This window comes from Notolepis coatsorum (genome assembly GCF_963971535.1).
Source record: "Notolepis coatsorum genome assembly, chromosome: 12".
Lineage (NCBI taxonomy): Eukaryota > Metazoa > Chordata > Actinopteri > Aulopiformes > Paralepididae > Notolepis > Notolepis coatsorum.
The window spans coordinates 64,513,111-64,530,900 of record NC_140176.1 but is presented as its reverse complement, the minus strand read 5'-3'; the positions used below and the strand labels follow the sequence as shown (position 1 = coordinate 64,530,900).

General features: G+C 43.7%; 1 protein-coding gene across 1 annotated transcript in view; it reads left to right on the top strand.

Annotated features, from left to right (window-relative positions):
- drosha (drosha ribonuclease III) overlaps positions 1 to 17,790 on the top strand; it is a 247,470-nt gene that overhangs the window by 21,135 nt on the left and 208,545 nt on the right. Inside the window, exons 10-13 of the mRNA XM_084326516.1 lie at positions 2,487 to 2,558; positions 3,302 to 3,383; positions 6,180 to 6,254; positions 7,405 to 7,574. Of these exons, the coding sequence (XP_084182642.1) occupies positions 2,487 to 2,558; positions 3,302 to 3,383; positions 6,180 to 6,254; positions 7,405 to 7,574 (399 nt within the window). The remainder of the gene's footprint in view (positions 1 to 2,486; positions 2,559 to 3,301; positions 3,384 to 6,179; positions 6,255 to 7,404; positions 7,575 to 17,790) is intronic.

Here is a 17,790-nt window from a genome sequence, read left to right as displayed (position 1 = left end):
TGGTCTCTATGTATCAGGTACATGGTAGACGGACCGTGACTAGGGTCTAAGGTCCAAAATAGTTAAAATATTCTTTAAACCCAGAGTGAAAAAAAATTGCTCATAAAGGTAGAATCTGTAGTGCTGTCAAATGGCGACCTCTAAGCAAAGTAGCCTCTTTTGGTACTGCATTTTGTTTGTATTTTTTAGTTTTGGTCTGATGTGTTGGTTGAAGTTGAGTGGGGATAGGGAGGGTGGTTGCTATTCCAGGCCACACCTCAGGCTCTGCCAAGAGAGGTCTGGAGAAATTCACACTATAATACGTTACAATATAGCTGCACTATAATATAATATAGCTATAATATATACAGTAGCTGTATAGTAACTTACTGTTAATTTCTCCAGACCTCTCTTGGCAGAGCCTGAGATGACACTTGACAACCTATATCAACCTATATCATTGTTCCGGGAGCTTAAGTTATGTTGAACCTTTATTAATCCGCTTGAGGAAATTCATTCCCTGTATTTGACCCATCCTATAAGAGCAGTGGGCAGTCACACAGGCTCAGGGGTGACAGTGGGTCAGGAGGTAGAGCAGTCGTCTGGTAATCCGGAGGTTCCCAGTTTGATTCCCGGGCAGTGTGTTGAAGTGTCCTTGAGCAAGACACTTAACACTTTGATCGCCATGGGTTAAATTCATAATTTACCATCCCTAGCCAGCTCTATTAGTCTATGGAGAAGTTCCCCTTCTTTGCAGGGCTATAACTTTTTAAATTCTATTGCTAAATTGCCATTATTATGGCCCATTCAATGTCCTATATCCATTGTTCAGGGTGTAGCAACGTTAAACTTTTTCATTCACATATTCATACTAAAATATGGTCTAAAGTATAAGTGTTTTTATCGTTTTCTACAGCTTTCTCCAGAACTTGATTTATAGCTCCAAATGCATTATATTGATGATGAAATACAGTTTGATAGCAATCGGCGCGAGATAAAAAATTTCAACTGGATGTGGTTCTAGAAGTTACTACGTATCATCTGATATTGACCGGATGGGCGAGGGGGCGTTTATAATTCCGTGGGCAGCGTTAGATGATTCATCCAGTGTGGGTCATATGTTCATCATAGCAGTTTATATGGAACACGTTAGAATATAACGCTGCAACTCACCGTGGCTTCCTCAGATGAGCGTGGAACAGAATTTTTTCTATTATGGGATGGAGAAATGCCCGATCCATTTCCAGGTTGTATAATAGTATATACGTCCAAATCATGTTGTTTTTTCGAGTTATTTGCACCGATCGATGTTCACTGTGTCAAGACGGAGTCTCTCTAACGATAGCGAGTGCCCGGACGACATATGGATGAGCACTTCCGGTTCAAAGGGTCATTTCCGGTTGGCGATCTGCCGATCGGCCACCAGATGACGCTCTTGAACCGCTAGAGAGTTGAGTGGAGCTTTGCAGTGTATCTCAGGGCTCCGGAGGGGAAATATGATTTCGATCACAGATTTTTGAAATATTGATATCAAAGATGAGTTACGGCGTCTTCGGCAGAATGAGCATGGCTAGGAATGACGTCTAAACTCGTCATCGGCGACCATAGTGTTAACCACCGTGCTAACTACCACGCTAACAACCGAGCTAACAACCGTGCTATGGAAGAATTATGGAATACACCATCAACATTCAGACCGGGGGTCAGTCTGTACATATTCTGTGATATGTATGTATCTATGCATCTGTCTTGCAAAATAATAAAAACCTTGCCCAATCAATTGGTAGGAAAAATAGATGATTTCTGGTTGACAACTTTTTCTTTTGGTCAACCAACACCCCTTGTAATCTTTGTCTAAATAATAATAAGTGTAGGCTACCTGTACGCTGCATTATCAGGGTATCTGCAGGGTATTATGTTTTTTAAAAGTATTAAATTCATAATTCTCAATTTAAATGGTCTGTGCTTAAATGGTATTAAGAAGTCTTAAATTTCATTTGCACAGGTATTACATTTTTGGGGGTGGCAGCTGTCTACAGGCTCCCGGGAGCTTGGTGTGTCTGGCGAGAGCTTGTATGGAATGTGCGAGAATTTAAATTGGCGCGCAAGTGCACCCGCCATTTCAGTGTCTCTATATTTTTGATAGTATGAAATGGGTATTAAATTGACTCTTAAAGTGGTATTAAAAAGTCTTAAATTGAACTTGTTGAAACCCGATACCCTGCTTATACTACGGTTGCGGTACCGTGTGTGACACTTGTACGGGTCACTTTGTGTCTTCCTTGTTGTGCACAGATGTTACATTATATGAGCGTGTGTGAGGCGGGCTACCTGTGTTAATGTTTGTGCTGTTTTTCTTTTGGGGGGGGGGGGGGGGGGTGCTTTATGGAGATGAGGTTTTAATGAGTTTCCTGGTGGCGGCATAACCTCTTGCCTTTAACTCCATGGTAATGAGAGCTCCTCTCCTCTCTTCCTCTCCCTCCCCGCCGTTCCTTTCATCATCACAGATTCCATTGTGCCGAGTGATCCGTTTCAACATAGATTACACCATTCACTTCATAGAGGAGATGACACCAGAGGTCAGTAAAACCCCCTCTTTATCTCTCCCCCTCTCTCTCTCTCCCCTCTCCTGCATTTTAAATCTCAAACTGGGGCCTGACTCTGAGCAACAGCCCGGGCCTTGTTGTGCACTGCACCCTATGTGCCGTGATGCCGGTTGGGTAAAGAAGATGCAAAAAAAAAGGCTTCTTTTCTCCTAAGCTGCGATTTGTGATGATGCCGATACGGTGGCACTCACGACAGAATCGGGAGAACTGGATTTGCCTATCAGGGGGCGGGGGCGGGTTTAGTGTATCTGAGGGTTCCCACGGGGTCTTAACAAGTCTTAAATGTAATAATCAGGATTTTAGGCCTTAAAAAGGTCTTAAACAGGATTTTGACAGGTCTTAAAATGTATTTGATTGGGAAGTTACTTCTATGTTGCGATAACTTCTCTATCTTGTGTTAAATGTGTTTGGTGGGGGGAAATGTCCGGGCTGCAAAGTAAGCAGTATGGTAATAGCCATACTGTCAGCCCCCCCCCCCACCAACCCCCAAACAATTAATATGGAATTACTTCTTTCATTGTAATTTTCCTTAATACATTTGTGCCTGTATGGCCGTGAAAGAGGTATTAAATACTATTTAGAATAGTCATTAAAAACTCTTTTAAATTGAACTGGTACCCTGGTATCCAACATCTCTGCACCACTCTTCAGTTCCTCTTGGGGAGATCTCTCTTGGTGTGTGTGTGTTTGTTTACTCCCCTCCCCTCTGTGTACAGAACTACTGCATTCGTGGCCTGGAACTTTTCTCCTCGTACCTGTTCCAGGACATTCTGGAGCTTTATGACTGGAACCTGAGAGGTAAAGCCCTACCCCGGGCCTGCCGTCTGTAGGATTGGGTACCGTTTACATTTGAACCAATACCAGTACCAGTACCAGTTCCTGCAATTCTGAATTGGTACCTAACTCTCTGTAATAACAAAATAATGTATTTCAGTTGTAAAAAAAAAACAAGTCCAAACTTCTCAATTTCAACATTGTTATTTATTTAGAACATTTTGTTATGTATTGTTGTAACGCATCACCCAAAATAAATCTGATGATCATGTACCGGTATGTATGTAATCATGTTTTTAAATGTTTAAATATCAACATTATCTGGCCATCCTCAGTAAATATGATCAAACTCCTCTGGTCTTTCCAAAGACCCAAGAGACAGGACAGTAATATATCTATTTGTGGAAAAGGCTCCCTCTTGTCTAGTATATTACATGTAAACATGTAAAGGTACAGACATTTGGTACCGATTGATCTAGCACGAATCGCGGTACTCTGTAGTACCGATGTAATTAACTTGGTACCCTTAAAAGTACAGAGTTTGGTACCCAACTCTAGCCATCTGTCTGTTCCGATACATGCCCAGATAGATAGAAGCCCATCTTGCAGGGAGATCCATCGTTCAATCCCAAGCGGCATACGATGCATACATTCTCAATCCTCATTCTCACACGATGGCTTGGTCGCAAAGCAAAAATATAGCAAAGCAATCTTTCAGTAATGCAATATTAGTATTATAGGAAAATGTGTGTGACATTTAGCGCTTATTTACCGGTCTTGTCTTGTGTTTGGCCACACAGTGAGCTAGTGACAACGTCATGTGATGATATTGCGACCACGGCTACAGAAAGCTTTGATCAAAGCAAAGAGAAAGGGATTATTTCTAGACAATCCATGTTATGCCTGCCTTCCATCATACAGGAAGTAATGCAAGTAGTTCCTAAATTTTGGAACTTAAAATAAATGCAAGTGTGCACCACATTTGTCGCATTGCATTATGGGTGTTTTTTCTTGCATTTTTCTATCGTTAAATGGACCGCTGTGGTTCAATTAAGTTACACACTTAACATTAGTTAGCCGTTAGCTCGCCTATCTTAACTAATTGAGCGTCAAAAATGAGATATCTTGTTTTTGAAAGCCAGTGGTTGAGTGCCAAAAACGAGATATCTCGTTTCTTTTTTTCCTTTTTTTGCTTATTATTATTCTAAACAGTCACACAGACCTTAGTGTGTGTTCTAGGGACCTCAGAGTAAGTTAGAATTGAAATGACGATCGAATCCCGACAGGTGGCAGTATCGCCTACCTTTTTAACTGGGCTAGTTTAGTGTGGGGCTCCCCCATGCCGCAGTTGAGAGCACTCAGCACTAGAGAGCGAGCAGCAGTTAGTAGAGCTATGGAGACAATAGTATGGCGATCGCGACTTGTGGAGACTTATGAAGAGGACAAAAAGATCACACTTATGGATGATAACGTGCGTTTTCACCAGACTACACCGGACTCAGCACCTCTGGTAAATCATACAAATATTATAGTCAAACCGCTGAGGAGGCAACATCATCTGTCTGATCTGATCGAAGGCATGTAGAAATAAAAGTTTTTTCCCCGGTTGGAGTATAAATAGTGCCTGTCAAATGAACCATACTATTGTCTCCATAGCTATAATATAGAATATACGATGGGTCTGCACTCTGAAAACATCGTGAAAATTGTCAAAAAAGCTTGCTCCAGGGAGTAAAGATGGAAAAACTGCGTGGCAGCCAAAGAGTTAACAAGTGACACAAAGTCATAATTTACATTTTACATTCATATTTAGTCATTTAGCTGTCGCTTTTATCCAAAGCGACTTACAAGTTCTGTACAACAAGTTAGCAGGAAGGGTACAACTCTGGCAGCTAAGGGTAAGTAACATTGTTTGTCAAACAGTGTCGAACTTGAGTGCTACAGACTTGAGTGCATAATTAACATAGTAGGTAGTGATATAGGCACGGTAGATTCCTTAGTAGGAGAGTGCATACTAGTGAAAGTTAGTATTTTTTAAATGTTATTATACATAAAAAAAATGCCATTAGTTGAAGAAGTGTGTTTTTAGTCGACAACAGGAAATTGGTCAGGTTTCGGCTGTCCTGAATAGCCGGCTTCTCTTTGTATAGTCATAATGCTTTTACTTTCGATTCATGCCGCGTCTGTGTGGGTTGGGCTTGTGGAAAGTCATTCTGGGAAATGTAGTTTTTCGCTAAATGTAAACTCGGCAGGATCGGAAAATGAACTTCAACGTGTTTTCTTTTTAATGTAATGAAATGTAATCAGATTTTTACGATTTTTTTCCCAGCAACTCTTTCTGCCCTTAAATCCAAAAGGCAATTTTTTTCGGTGGGACTAATATCGAATTTCAAATTCATTACTTTTACAGCCTTGATCGACTATCTCGCGGCTCGAAAGTCGACACACTTTTCTAAACTGGGCAGTCGATTAGGCAGGCAGTTTTATTTCAGATAACAAGCCTGGCCAAGTGGCAGGGAGTCGCACCTCTCACTTTCTCACAGCAGATCATTTGAGACTAAATCCACACAACGGAGACTAGCCAACCCCCCCCCCCTTGTGCAAGACACTTGACCTCTAATTGCTCCCAATGAGCAGGTCGGCACCTTGGATGGTAAAATGTGAGGAACAAATTGTAAAGCGCTTTGGATAAAAGCTCTATATAAATGCACAATTTACCATTTTATTAAAACAAATAATAATAATAATAATTAAAAAAATGTATATTAAAATAAAAAGCTCTATTCCCATCACCACAGCACTCTGCTCTCCCCCCTGCAGGTCCAGTGTTTGACGGCGAGGACCCCGGGTGCCAAAAGTTTCATTTCATGCCACGCTTCGTCCGATTCTTACCCGGTGAGACCGAGGAGAGCTTCACCGGAGCTGTAGATCATAGAACACAACTGGGGCGACAGTGGCTCAGGAGGTAGATCGCTCACCTGGTAATCGGAAGGTTTCCGGTTCGAGTCCCGCTCCTCCTGGGCAGCGTGTCGAAGTGTCCTTGAGTGAGACACTTAACCCCTAACTGCTCCCGATGAGCATGTTGGCTCCCTGCGTGGTCGCCTCCGCTCTCGGTGTGTGAATTTGTGAGTGAATGGGTGAATGTGAGGCACAAGTTGTAAAGCCCTTTGGCTAAATTACTGCAGTCCATTTACCATTTAGAACACTTTTAGACTGACTATGAAGCCTGTCCAGATTCGTCCTCGGTCTCTCTCTTGTGGTCGTTTTGTGAAACCGTTTTGTTCTCGACGTGGAACAGAATTCAGCGTGTCATTTATTATAATGAACTTTTGCATAATGTAATCCTTGATGTCTGCAGTGGATTCTGAGCGGCTACTGGGGCCGTGAGTGAGAAGAAGGGTCTTTGCTGCATGATATTCATCTTCAATACACATGATGGTGCTGGCGCGCTGTCATATCACCCCGTGCAATCTCAGGGATGACAGTTGTACCGCCTACGTCCTTTCCATCAGCAGCAATTCTTTTCTTTGAGCTCTCCCAATTCATTGTCCTGTAAACACTTTCTCTGTCTCTTTTTATAAAAGCAATAACGGCAAAAAGAAACAAAAAATAAGGCAATGTTTTTGATGTGATCTGTAGGGAGAGAGAGAGACACGGGAGACATAGTGTGTGAGAGAGGGAGAGAGAAAGAGCGCGCCTTGTGTCTGCACTTGAATGAGTGATCCCACTTGAATGAGTTATTTGTTATTCTCTTAATGCATTTCCAAGGGTGAGGGGCCAATAGATTTTCGTGGCTGTTTGTGTGTGAGTGTCTGTCCATGTGAACACTTGTAAATGGAGGTCAATCAATCTTGCATGAGTGTCTATTAACCTGAGTCTGTTTGACCTTGTAGATTCCTCGTGTGTGTGTGTGTGTGTGTGTCTACGTCTACGTACATGTAAAGGAACTCTGCATGTGTACCACGTGTGTGTGTATATTTGCTTTGCACAGCTTGCAGCTGTGTATTCATATCTCTACATGTGTGTGTTGCGCTCCTCCTTTCAGACGGCGGTAAGGAGGTGCTGTCCATGCACCAGGTGCTGCTATACCTCCTGCGCAGCAGCAAACCCCTGGTCCCCGCGGAGGAGATCGCCGACATGCTGCAGTGGGAGGAGCTGGATTGGCAGAAATACGCTGAGGAGTGCAAGGGCATGATTGTCACCAACCCCGGCATGGTGAGGCCAAGGCTCCTCCGCTATGACAGGCGCGACCTCGACTGCCCGTTTCAAGGGCGTTTATCCTCCCTTCCCCCCGGGGCTCCGGACGCCGCGAGGAGCGGAGCCCGCTCTGTTGTGACACGACCACAACCTTGCCTATTATCTCAAGGACATGTGTTGTCACCGGGCCAAGGCTTTCATGTCAAAAATGAAGTGATTAACCTTCTTTGGTTGGTAGCCTATATTTTCAAGGGTTTAATTGTTTCCTACACCGTGGCCGGCGAGGGTGAAGATGTCACGGCGGCGGGAAAAGAGGTTGCATATAAACACGGTCGCGTGACCCTCGGTTGTTGGCGGGTGGGACTGGGGATACGCAAGTAAAATTTCCCAGCGGGATTAGATTTGAGCGTTTATGGCTCTGGAGGTGGAGGCACGTGCAGCAGTGCAGCATCTCGGGCCCGATTGCTCCGCCAGTAAAAGGGGAATCTATTTTGAAAGGTCGTCTAGAGGTTAATGGTGAAATAGGAACGACTCGGGGAGGGGGGGGGGGGGGGGGGAGGGCGACGGTCAAGCACGCTCTCATCTGCCCTGCCGCACCGAGGCCCGTTAACGGTGAGTCCCAACGACGCCTCGTTTGCTCAGCCCTTATTTTTTTTTTGTTCTTCCTAAATGTGTTTATTTATTTAATCAGGAAGTCCACCAAGATGGCACAGCATTACAATACATGATAATGATAATGATAATAATACATAATTATAGTAGAGCACGTTAAAATCAGACTAGGGATAATGGTTACATAATACAAAACCAGCTTGTGAATAGCAATTGCACTCTTCAATAAAAAAAAAAATTCTCTCCCAAGAGAGACGAAATCATTAAACTGTAGCGTGTTCTGAAGGTTATTCCATGACCAGGACGCAAAATAAGAAAAAGCTGCTCTACTAAGTTCTGAGCAGATTCTGGGTACCTGGTAGAGCAGCCATCTAGTGGAGCGAACATTATAACTGCTGTTGGTGACTGATAGGAGATTACACAGATATACAGGGAGTTTACCCAGTATGACTTTGTAAACAAAAATATACCAATGCTGCCGTCTCCTTAGGCTTGATGAAGAACGGGAAACCATGAGGCTATTCAAGTTAAAGCGAATTATAAACATGCTCTTCATCAGTAGGCTCTAAGCAGCGCGGTCCAGCAAGAAATTCAGTCCGGTCCATCAATATTTGGACATTGACACCATTTTCTAAATAAATTTTTTTATCCACTTTTTCTCCTCTTTTTCTATTTTTCTCCCATCCCAATTTAGCCGTGCCAATTGTCCCCTCCCCTGTCTTGAACGTTGCTCGCATGTGCCCCCCACTGGCCGGTTGTAGGGAGGATAGAAGCCCATCGCATGTCTCCTCCGATACATGTGTAGGCAGCCAGTCGCATCTTTTCACCTGCCAGCACGGACTATCATTTGGCGAGGAGTAACGTGTAGGAGGCTCACTGCCCCCACCATTTTCCTGTCTCTGCTGTGCAGGCGCCCCAACCGACCTGTAGGAGTCGCTGTTTACAACGTCCAGATTACCACCCATCGACTTCCCACCCGCTAACTCTGCCAATTGAGTTAGTATGACGGCCGGCCCAAGCAACACCGACAGCCAGATTCGATACCGGTGTCTTGTGCGTTGGTGACGAGCGCAATGTCCGCTGCGCCACCCAGCCGCCTTACCATTTTCTAAATCTTCGCTCTTGAAATAAAACAATCGAGATGTGCTTTAAGTGCAGTCTCTCAGATTTACTCAGATTTACCCTCTCACAGGGTATTAAAAAGTGACAAAGTAATTGGACAAACTAACAATCATAAATCAAATAAATAAATCACTTTTAATACTTGGTTGCAAATGATTTGCAGATTTGAAGTCTGGAACCCATAGATATCACCAGACAAGTTGTCTGTTATGTTTTGGATCATGAACAGTTCCTTTCCTGCTCCATACTTTTCTCTACCCATCATTCTGGTATAGGTTGATCTTTGTCTCATATGTCCATAAAATGTTGTTCCAGAACTGTACTTTAATCTGGTCTTCCTGTTTGATGCTTACCAATGGTTACATCCTGTGGTGAATCCTCTGTATTCACTCTGGTGAAGTCTTCTCTGGGTTGTCGACTTTGACACAGATACACCTACCTCCTGGAGAGTGTTCTTGATCTGGCCAACTGGGTTTTTCTTCACCAGGGAAATAATTCTTCTGTCATCCACCACAGTTGTTTTCCGTAGTCTTTCAGGTATTTTGGTGTTGCTGAGCCCTGTTGCTGAGTGTGTTTTTTTTATTTGTCTTTGTACCAAACAGGTGATTTGGCCATGCTTTTGCTATCTCTCTGATGGGTTTGTTTTAGTTTTTCAATCTAATGATGACTTGCTTCACTGATAACAGCTCTTTGGACCTCATATTGAGAGTTGACGGCAGATTCCGAATACCACACTTGTATTTCAGCGTGCTTTCATCTTCTCTCCCCTTGCTCTGCCTTTGCAGCTAGCAATATTTATTCCTGTTCCATTATGGACAACCAGGATACGTCTAGATCCATGACGATACACAAGCCTCCAATCAACAGAGTTTGCAAACCCTCCTTCTTTAGTTTTCAAGTTTCAAGTTTCAAGTTTCTTTAATAGTTGTCATACTGAAGTACAGAATACTTTCATACAAAATGCTTCTTACTGTTACGCTCCAGAGACTGTGCTAGACAAGATAGTATCAAATAACATAGTATAGCATGTAATTTAGAAGTAGAAAATGAGGTCACAGTGTTCAGTATAGACATATGTACAATGTTCGATGCAGAATAGACGTAACTGAGTTACCATATAATATACAATACTATGCAGTGTACTAATGTACAGTACTATATAGTGCAAAGCAGAAATGGGATGAGGTACAATTTAGGTACAATTTACAGTAAGGTGTACGAGTTGTAGTGCAATCCTTCATCAATAAATATAAAGTGTGGGGAGTGGGTGCTACAGTGTGTTTGTTTAAAGTGGGTGTGTGCTATAAAGTGTGTGGAGTGGGTGCTACAGTGTGTTTGTTTAAAGTGAGTGTGTGCGTGTGGATGTGTGTGCTATGTGCGTTTGATGGTTGTTGTTGTGTAGTGTTCATTGTTCGTTTAGCAGCCTGATGGCCTGGGGATAGAAGCTTCTTCTGAGTCTTTCTGTGCTCGCCTTGAGACTCCGGTATCGCTTGCCTGACCGCAGCAGTTCAAAGAGGCAGTTGTTCGGGTGACTGGAGTCTTTAATGATTCTCTTAGCCTTGCCCTTGCAACGCTTGTTGTAAATGTTCTGGAGGGTGGGGAGCCCCCCTCCAATTGTGCGTTCGGCTGAACGTGTCACTCTTTGTAGTCTGCTTCGGTCTTGTGCAGTGCTATTCCCAAACCAGGAGGTGATGTTGCCAGTCAAGATGCTCTCTATTGTACATGAGTAGAAGTTCTTAAGGATCTTCTGACTGACTTGGAACTTCCTTAGGCGCCTGAGGAAGTAGAGGCGTTGTCGTGCCTTCTTCACAACACTGTCAATGTGTGTGGTCCATGTCAAGTCCTCGGATATGTAGGCTCCGAGGTACTTAAAGCTGTTGACTCTCTCAACCGGTGCCCCGTCGATGCTGAGGGGGCTGTAGTCCTTGACCCCCGACCTCCTGAAGTCCACAATCATCTCCTTTGTTTTGCTGACGTTCAGGGAGAGGCTGTTTTCCTGGCACCATCCCGCCAGGACCTTGACCTCTTCCAGGTAGGCCCTCTCGTCGTTGGCAGAGATCAGGCCCACTACCACTGTGTCGTCAGCAAATTTGATGATTGTATTGCTACTCCGCTGAGCCACACAGTCGTGTGTGTACAGGGAGTAGAGGAGGGGACTCAGAACACAGCCCTGGGGGGCCCCTATGTTGAGGGTGATGGATGAGGAGGTGCAGTTGCCTGCTCTCACCACCTGGGGTCTGCCCGTCAGGAAGTCCAAGACCCACTGGCAGAGGTCATAGTTCAAGCCCAGGTCCCTGAGCTTGGCTATGAGTATGGAGGGGACTATGGTATTGAATGCCGAGCTGTAGTCGATGAATAGCATTCTCACATAGTTCCCCTGCCTCTTGTCCAGGTGTGATGCTGCTGTGTGCAGCACATGGGCTATGGCGTCCTTTGTGGACCTGTTGGGGCGGTATGCAAATTGCAGGGGGTCCATGTTGATGGGGAGGGAGGAGCAGATGTAGCCCTTTACTAGCTTCTCAAAGCACTTCATGGCTATGGAGGTGAGAGCTACAGGGCGGTAGTCGTTGAGGCAAGCAGGCTTGGATTTTTTGGGTACAGGGATAATAGTGGACTTCTTCAGGCAGGTGGGGATGACAGCCTGTTCTAAGGACAGGTTAAATATGTCAGTGAATACCGGGGCCAGTTGGTCGGCACAGACTTTTAGGACGCGGCCGGGGATGCCGTCCGGACCTGCTGCCTTCCTGATATTCACTTTTTTAAAGGTCTGTCTCACCTCATGCTCTGTTACCCTGAACACTGAGTCTCCATCAGCAGCAGACCCCCCCCCCCCCCCCCATTGCCGTGGCTTGTGGGCTGGTGTTGTTATTACCAGCATCAAACCTCGCATAGAAGGTATTGAGGTAATTTGCTAAGGAGATGTCACTGTTCAGTTTGAGGGAGGCGCCTTTGTAGTCTGTCATCGTTTTGAGCCCCTGCCACATAGCTCTAGAGTCAGCCTGTTCAAACTGGAGTTCAATTTTATCCTTGTAGCGCCGTTTGGCCTCTGTCACTGTCCTCCTTACGTTGTATCGCGCCACCTTGTGGTCATTCATGTTGCCTGCCACTAGGCCGTCGTTGTATGCTTTGGTGCGCGCTCTCAGAGCTTCACGGACGGATTTGTCTACCCAGGGTTTTTGATTTGGGTAAACTCTCATTGTGGTAGTGGGGATTGTTTCTTCCACCAAAGTACGAACATAGTCCAGCACTGTCTCCGTGTAGACATGAATGTTATGTGTCGCGGAACACGCTCCAGTCTGTGCAGTCAAACGCAGCCTGGAGCGTCTCCTCTGACGTCAAATCCCATTTCTGCACCTCTCGCGAGACTACGGGAGTGCTTTTGATTCTCTGTTTGTACTTTGGTGAAAGGAAAATGGACGCGTGATCTGACTTACCAAAGCCACTAGCAGAATGAGCCTTGTATCCACCCTTGAATTGCGTGTAACAGTGATCTAGGATGTTACCGCCTCTGGTGTTACAAGGCTTGTTACAAGGCTTGCATAAAGCGTTATTGAATAATGAGCAGCTATTTGCATTAACTAATTTTTGGAAAATTTCTTCGCCTTCTCTACTGTTGGTTCCACAACAAAATAAAAAACAAAATCATCCATGTCTAACGCCATTCTTACTACCAGCTGTTCTAATTCCAACTCCGTATCCACACATTTTTATGTTAGCAATGGAACTAAATCACATAATATACTGCTGCACACTGCCAAACCTCGGCACAGTAGACAACGCTACTTGATATTAGTATAGACCTATACTGAGTTGAACTTAAATAATAATAATAATTATTGTAATAATACCCGGCACAGCAGACAACGCTACTTGATACTAGTATAGATCTCCGCTCAGTTGAACCACACAACAAAGATAGTTCTTGTGGATTAATTTACCTTTAGACATTCATTCCAAAACGTTGGAACAAACTCTCAATGTGAGGCTAAACCTCTTGTGTTAACTCAAACAGCTCCTCCCTTGATTATCCCAAATGACACGCACCAAACAGAAAATACTGCGCTTCCTGGTCGTGCGCAACATTCAAACAGGTGCTCAGTACAATTTGATGAGACTCAAACTCAAATTGCTTCTAATTTTAAACTACAGTCTACTAAAGACTGTTAGACCACCACATTACTACAATAACAAAAAAAACTCTTACATAATTTCCTAACCAACTAACTACATTTACCTGGCCCCCTAAAATCTACCTAGACTTGAAAGCTACTCACTGTAGACCTGACTTTCTTCAACCACACCTGCTACCAGCCAAAGATCATGTCGACCATACACCCGTCAAGCATATGGCCATAATCATTTCAATGACTGCCCCAGGGTTAAGTAGTCCACAGGATTCTAACACAAAGCCAGAAAATGATGAAATTACTTACTGTGGTGTCATCTAAACTAATTATTTTAAAGCATACAAGATAATCAAATCAAATTACAAATAAGAGCATACTCACCTGCTTGAAGACCGGACTTGAGCCCCCATGTTACAACCAAGCCTGCATGTCTTGCCCTAAGGCCTCCACAGTCGAGCAGAGATGGCTTGTTTCCCCCAAGGGCCTAGGCCTTGTTTGCAACGTGGTGGACACAAGGAGTCCGACACATTTTAAGCAAAAATAACTATTTGATTCACTACTATTCTAATTCAAAAGTGGAGAGCTGGGTGCACCAGCCTCCTTGGTTCAGGATCAAAAACAGTAAAAAAAAAAAGAAAAAAAAGCCAAAATGGTGAGAGAGACAACAGTGATGAGCTCCTGGTCGCCTATTCTTTAATTGGAGCCGAAGAGTGCTGCCGAGTGCGTCCGCGTTTTCCCTGATTGGCTGCGACACGCCCCGCGGCAGCCGCAGAGCGGAGCGGCAGAGCTTGCGGCATTATGTAGCCGTAATCCCAGATGTTTTTCCATCGACGCTTAGCTCAACTGGTACGCCGCCGTGCCGTGGAGCCTGCGGTGCGGTTGGTCACAAGTTCGAATCACTTCAATTTTTTTTTTTTTTTTTACGTTTATCATCTCTCGCTATAAACGTGCATTCTTCCGCTGGTTAAGTTTAGGCATTCTTTCGGAGTTGGTTAAGGTTAGGGTTAAGTTAAGGTTAGGCATTATTTCGGAGTTGGTTAAGGTTAGGGTTAAGTTAAGGTTAGGTTAGGGAGGGTTAAGGTTAGGCATTCTTTCGGAGTTGGTTAAGGTTAGGGTTAAGTTAAGGTTAGGCATTATTTTGGAGTTGGTTAAGTTTAGGGTTAAGTTAAGGTTAGGGAGGGTTAAGGTTAGGCATTATTTCGGAGTTGGTTAAGGTTAGGGTTTGTCACAGAGAATGCCTGTCTGTCTTTCTTGACGTGGAGGATGCAGCCTATTTCCGCACTGCCGCGCTCTCGCGCTGCCGCGGTCACATGGGCGTCATGGCCAATCAGAGAAACGCGACGCACTCTTTGGCTGTGATAAATATAGACGCCTCCTGGTCTGCTTAGATAGGGCGTGGAGCCTTGTCACCACACCTGTGTCTGATTACACAAAAACAATTACAAGAAAACTGTCAATTACAACAAACCTATTAGTGACACCACACTCACACCACAATGTGAATGTAACACCAAAAGACAGTAAGTAGACCCTCCACCATGTGAAATAAATTCCGAAGACCTTTTATCTGCTCCTTGTAAATTAAATAATGAGGGAATAACGCACACCTGGCCAATTACTAGATGTAAATACCCTCAAATGAAAGATGAAAGTTTGCTCTTAAAGCACATCTTGAGCCAAAATGATGAAGATACTGTTGATGTCCAAATATTTATGGACCTGACGGTATTCATTAATTGAAAGGCCTAGATGGCACAATGCACTGCACTCTCCATGGTGCTGAAACCTAATCATGTTGAGGTGTCCAGTAACAACTATGAAGACATAACCTCTTCATAATGTTCTGCTACAGTGTTTCTGGCCTACTTTACCTATTTATCATCCTATGATCATAGTTAATTAAATCTCATGAGACATATCTGACTAAACATATAGGTCCAACCATTAAAAATATCAAACTCCAAACATAGGATAATTAACTCTGCTATAATACCCTAATGTAGTCATTTTTCCATCGCTATTGGGCAAAATTATAAATAGGCTAAGCAATTTACAGCAGTGTTGACAATACAGGAGCATGTCCACAGACTTAACAGAGCAGAGAAGAATGGTTGGATCTTGTTCTGTTACGGTCTGCAGTCGCTTTTATCCTACTATGCTTTAATAAACTAGCTCATCTAAATGGTTATATTTAGATAAAACGATTTGTACATTATTTTTATTAAGTATTCAGTATTACTTTACTGTCTCGCAAATAACCCGTATAATCGCCATGCTGTCCTGCCATTGGATCATATGAATTTGGTTACCCTAGCTTTCGTGTGTTTGTGTGTGTGTTCGGCGTAGATCTTCACATGTAATGGCCGGATTGCCATGGAATTTGGAAGAACCTTTGGCAATTAACACATTCCCTGCCACGCTTATATCCATCAATGTTTGATCACTGCCACCAGTCTAAGCCTATGGAGATGTTTACCTTCTTTGCATGGCTATAACTTCTTAAATTGTATTGCTAAATTGACATTACTATGGCCCATTCAACATCGATTATCTATCGTTCAGGATGTAGGAACGTTTTACTTTTTCATTCATAGGTTCATATGAAAATACCGTCTAGAATATAAATATGTTTTTATCGTTTTCTGCAGTAATTCCTAGAACGTGAGATATAGGCATAAAAGCATATATAGATTATCAAATGGCGTTTGTTGGTGATACACGCTATATTAAACATTTCAACTGTACATGATCCTAAACGTTATGACTGATCATGCGCGGGGGGGGTCGTTTATAATTCTGTGATCGTCGGTAAATGCTTTATGTAGTATGGGTGATATATTGATCGGAGCAGTTTGCATGGATAATAATAAACAAACGCGCTGAAAATGACGTCAGTGTCCGCTTACCGTTGGCCGGTGAGACTGGAGCAAAAAGATCCCACTTATTTGATGGCGATCGAGTCGATCCATTTCCGGTTTGTATAACAAATAACAATAATAACAGCCCAAATCATATCGATTATTGAGTTATGGTAGCGATCCATATACACGGTGTGTGTCTTGAGTCCCGCGACAATATGCGAGTGCCGGATGCATTTCCAAGACGCACTGGGATCACAAGAGATCCACTTCCGGTTTGGCAACTCGCCGATCATCCACCAGGTGGCAGTATTGAAGCGTTGCAGAGTTGTGCATGCTCCCACTGCATCATACCAGGCTCCGTGAGGGAATTATGAATAACATGGCGAAAAAATTAAATATGATCTCAATAACGTCGTACGCCGTTGATTGGCAGAATTCGCATGAACTTGAAACACGTTGTACGATGTTTATGGCGCAGGATGTGTTAAAGACCATTCAATTATCTTTTCTGTAGCACAATCGGTATGGCCGGTACGTCAATGCCCTCAAGCGAGTGCACCCGCCCTCAATACCAAGACATTGCAAAACGTGTCTGGCAGGATTATTATTCAAGTAAAAGTTCTTTATTTGTCAAATACACAACAATACAGGGGCATTGCAGGTAATGACATTTTTGTGTTTCGAGCTCAGACTCAACAGTGCACAATTAAGAAACAACAATGAATACAAGAATGGTAACAAAGTACCGTAGTAGTAGTAAGATAAAATAAAATAGTCAATTATTTACAGAAAGTATCTTGTGTATAAGTGTGTGCATATTAAGGTGAAGTGCAGGGTGTGTGTGTGTGTTCAATAGTTTTTAAGACGTGTGTCTGTGTGTTCAAGAGTTTTTGTTGTCCTTGTTCAGGAGTCTTGTGGCTTGTGGGGAAAAAGCTGTCCCTGAACCTGCTGGTTCTTGTGCGGATGCTCCGGTACCGTTTGCCAGTCAGTAGCAGAGTGAACAGTTTGTGACTGTGCTCTCTGATAATGTTCTGGGTTTTCCTTTTGCACCTCTGTGTGTAGAGCTCCTCCATGGCTGGCAGCTCAGTCCTGGTGATGTGTTGTGCTGACTTCACCACCGTTTGCAGAGCCTTGCGGTTGAGTATGCCTGGTATGGCTGAGCAGTTGCCATACCAGGCAGTGATGCAGCCAGTCAGGATACAGAGTATTAGCTAACTACCGACCATTCCTCTAACTGCTCATGAGAGAACAAGCAACAATTAAGCGTATATCTTAGCATAACGTTTGTTGATGGACTTTTAATGCCTAGAGTTTGTTGACAGACTTGTTTAACAATATAGAATCCACACGCATGTTAATCGTGGTACTTGGCACAGGGCTACTTTCACCCTTAAAACAAGGGCACCCGCTCTCGTCACTAGAGCGTCGCAGAGCGTGGCTAGCAGGGTTATTAGCAAGCGGCTGACCTTTCATCAAACTGTCATATGCTTTCAAACACGGAACAGATACGAC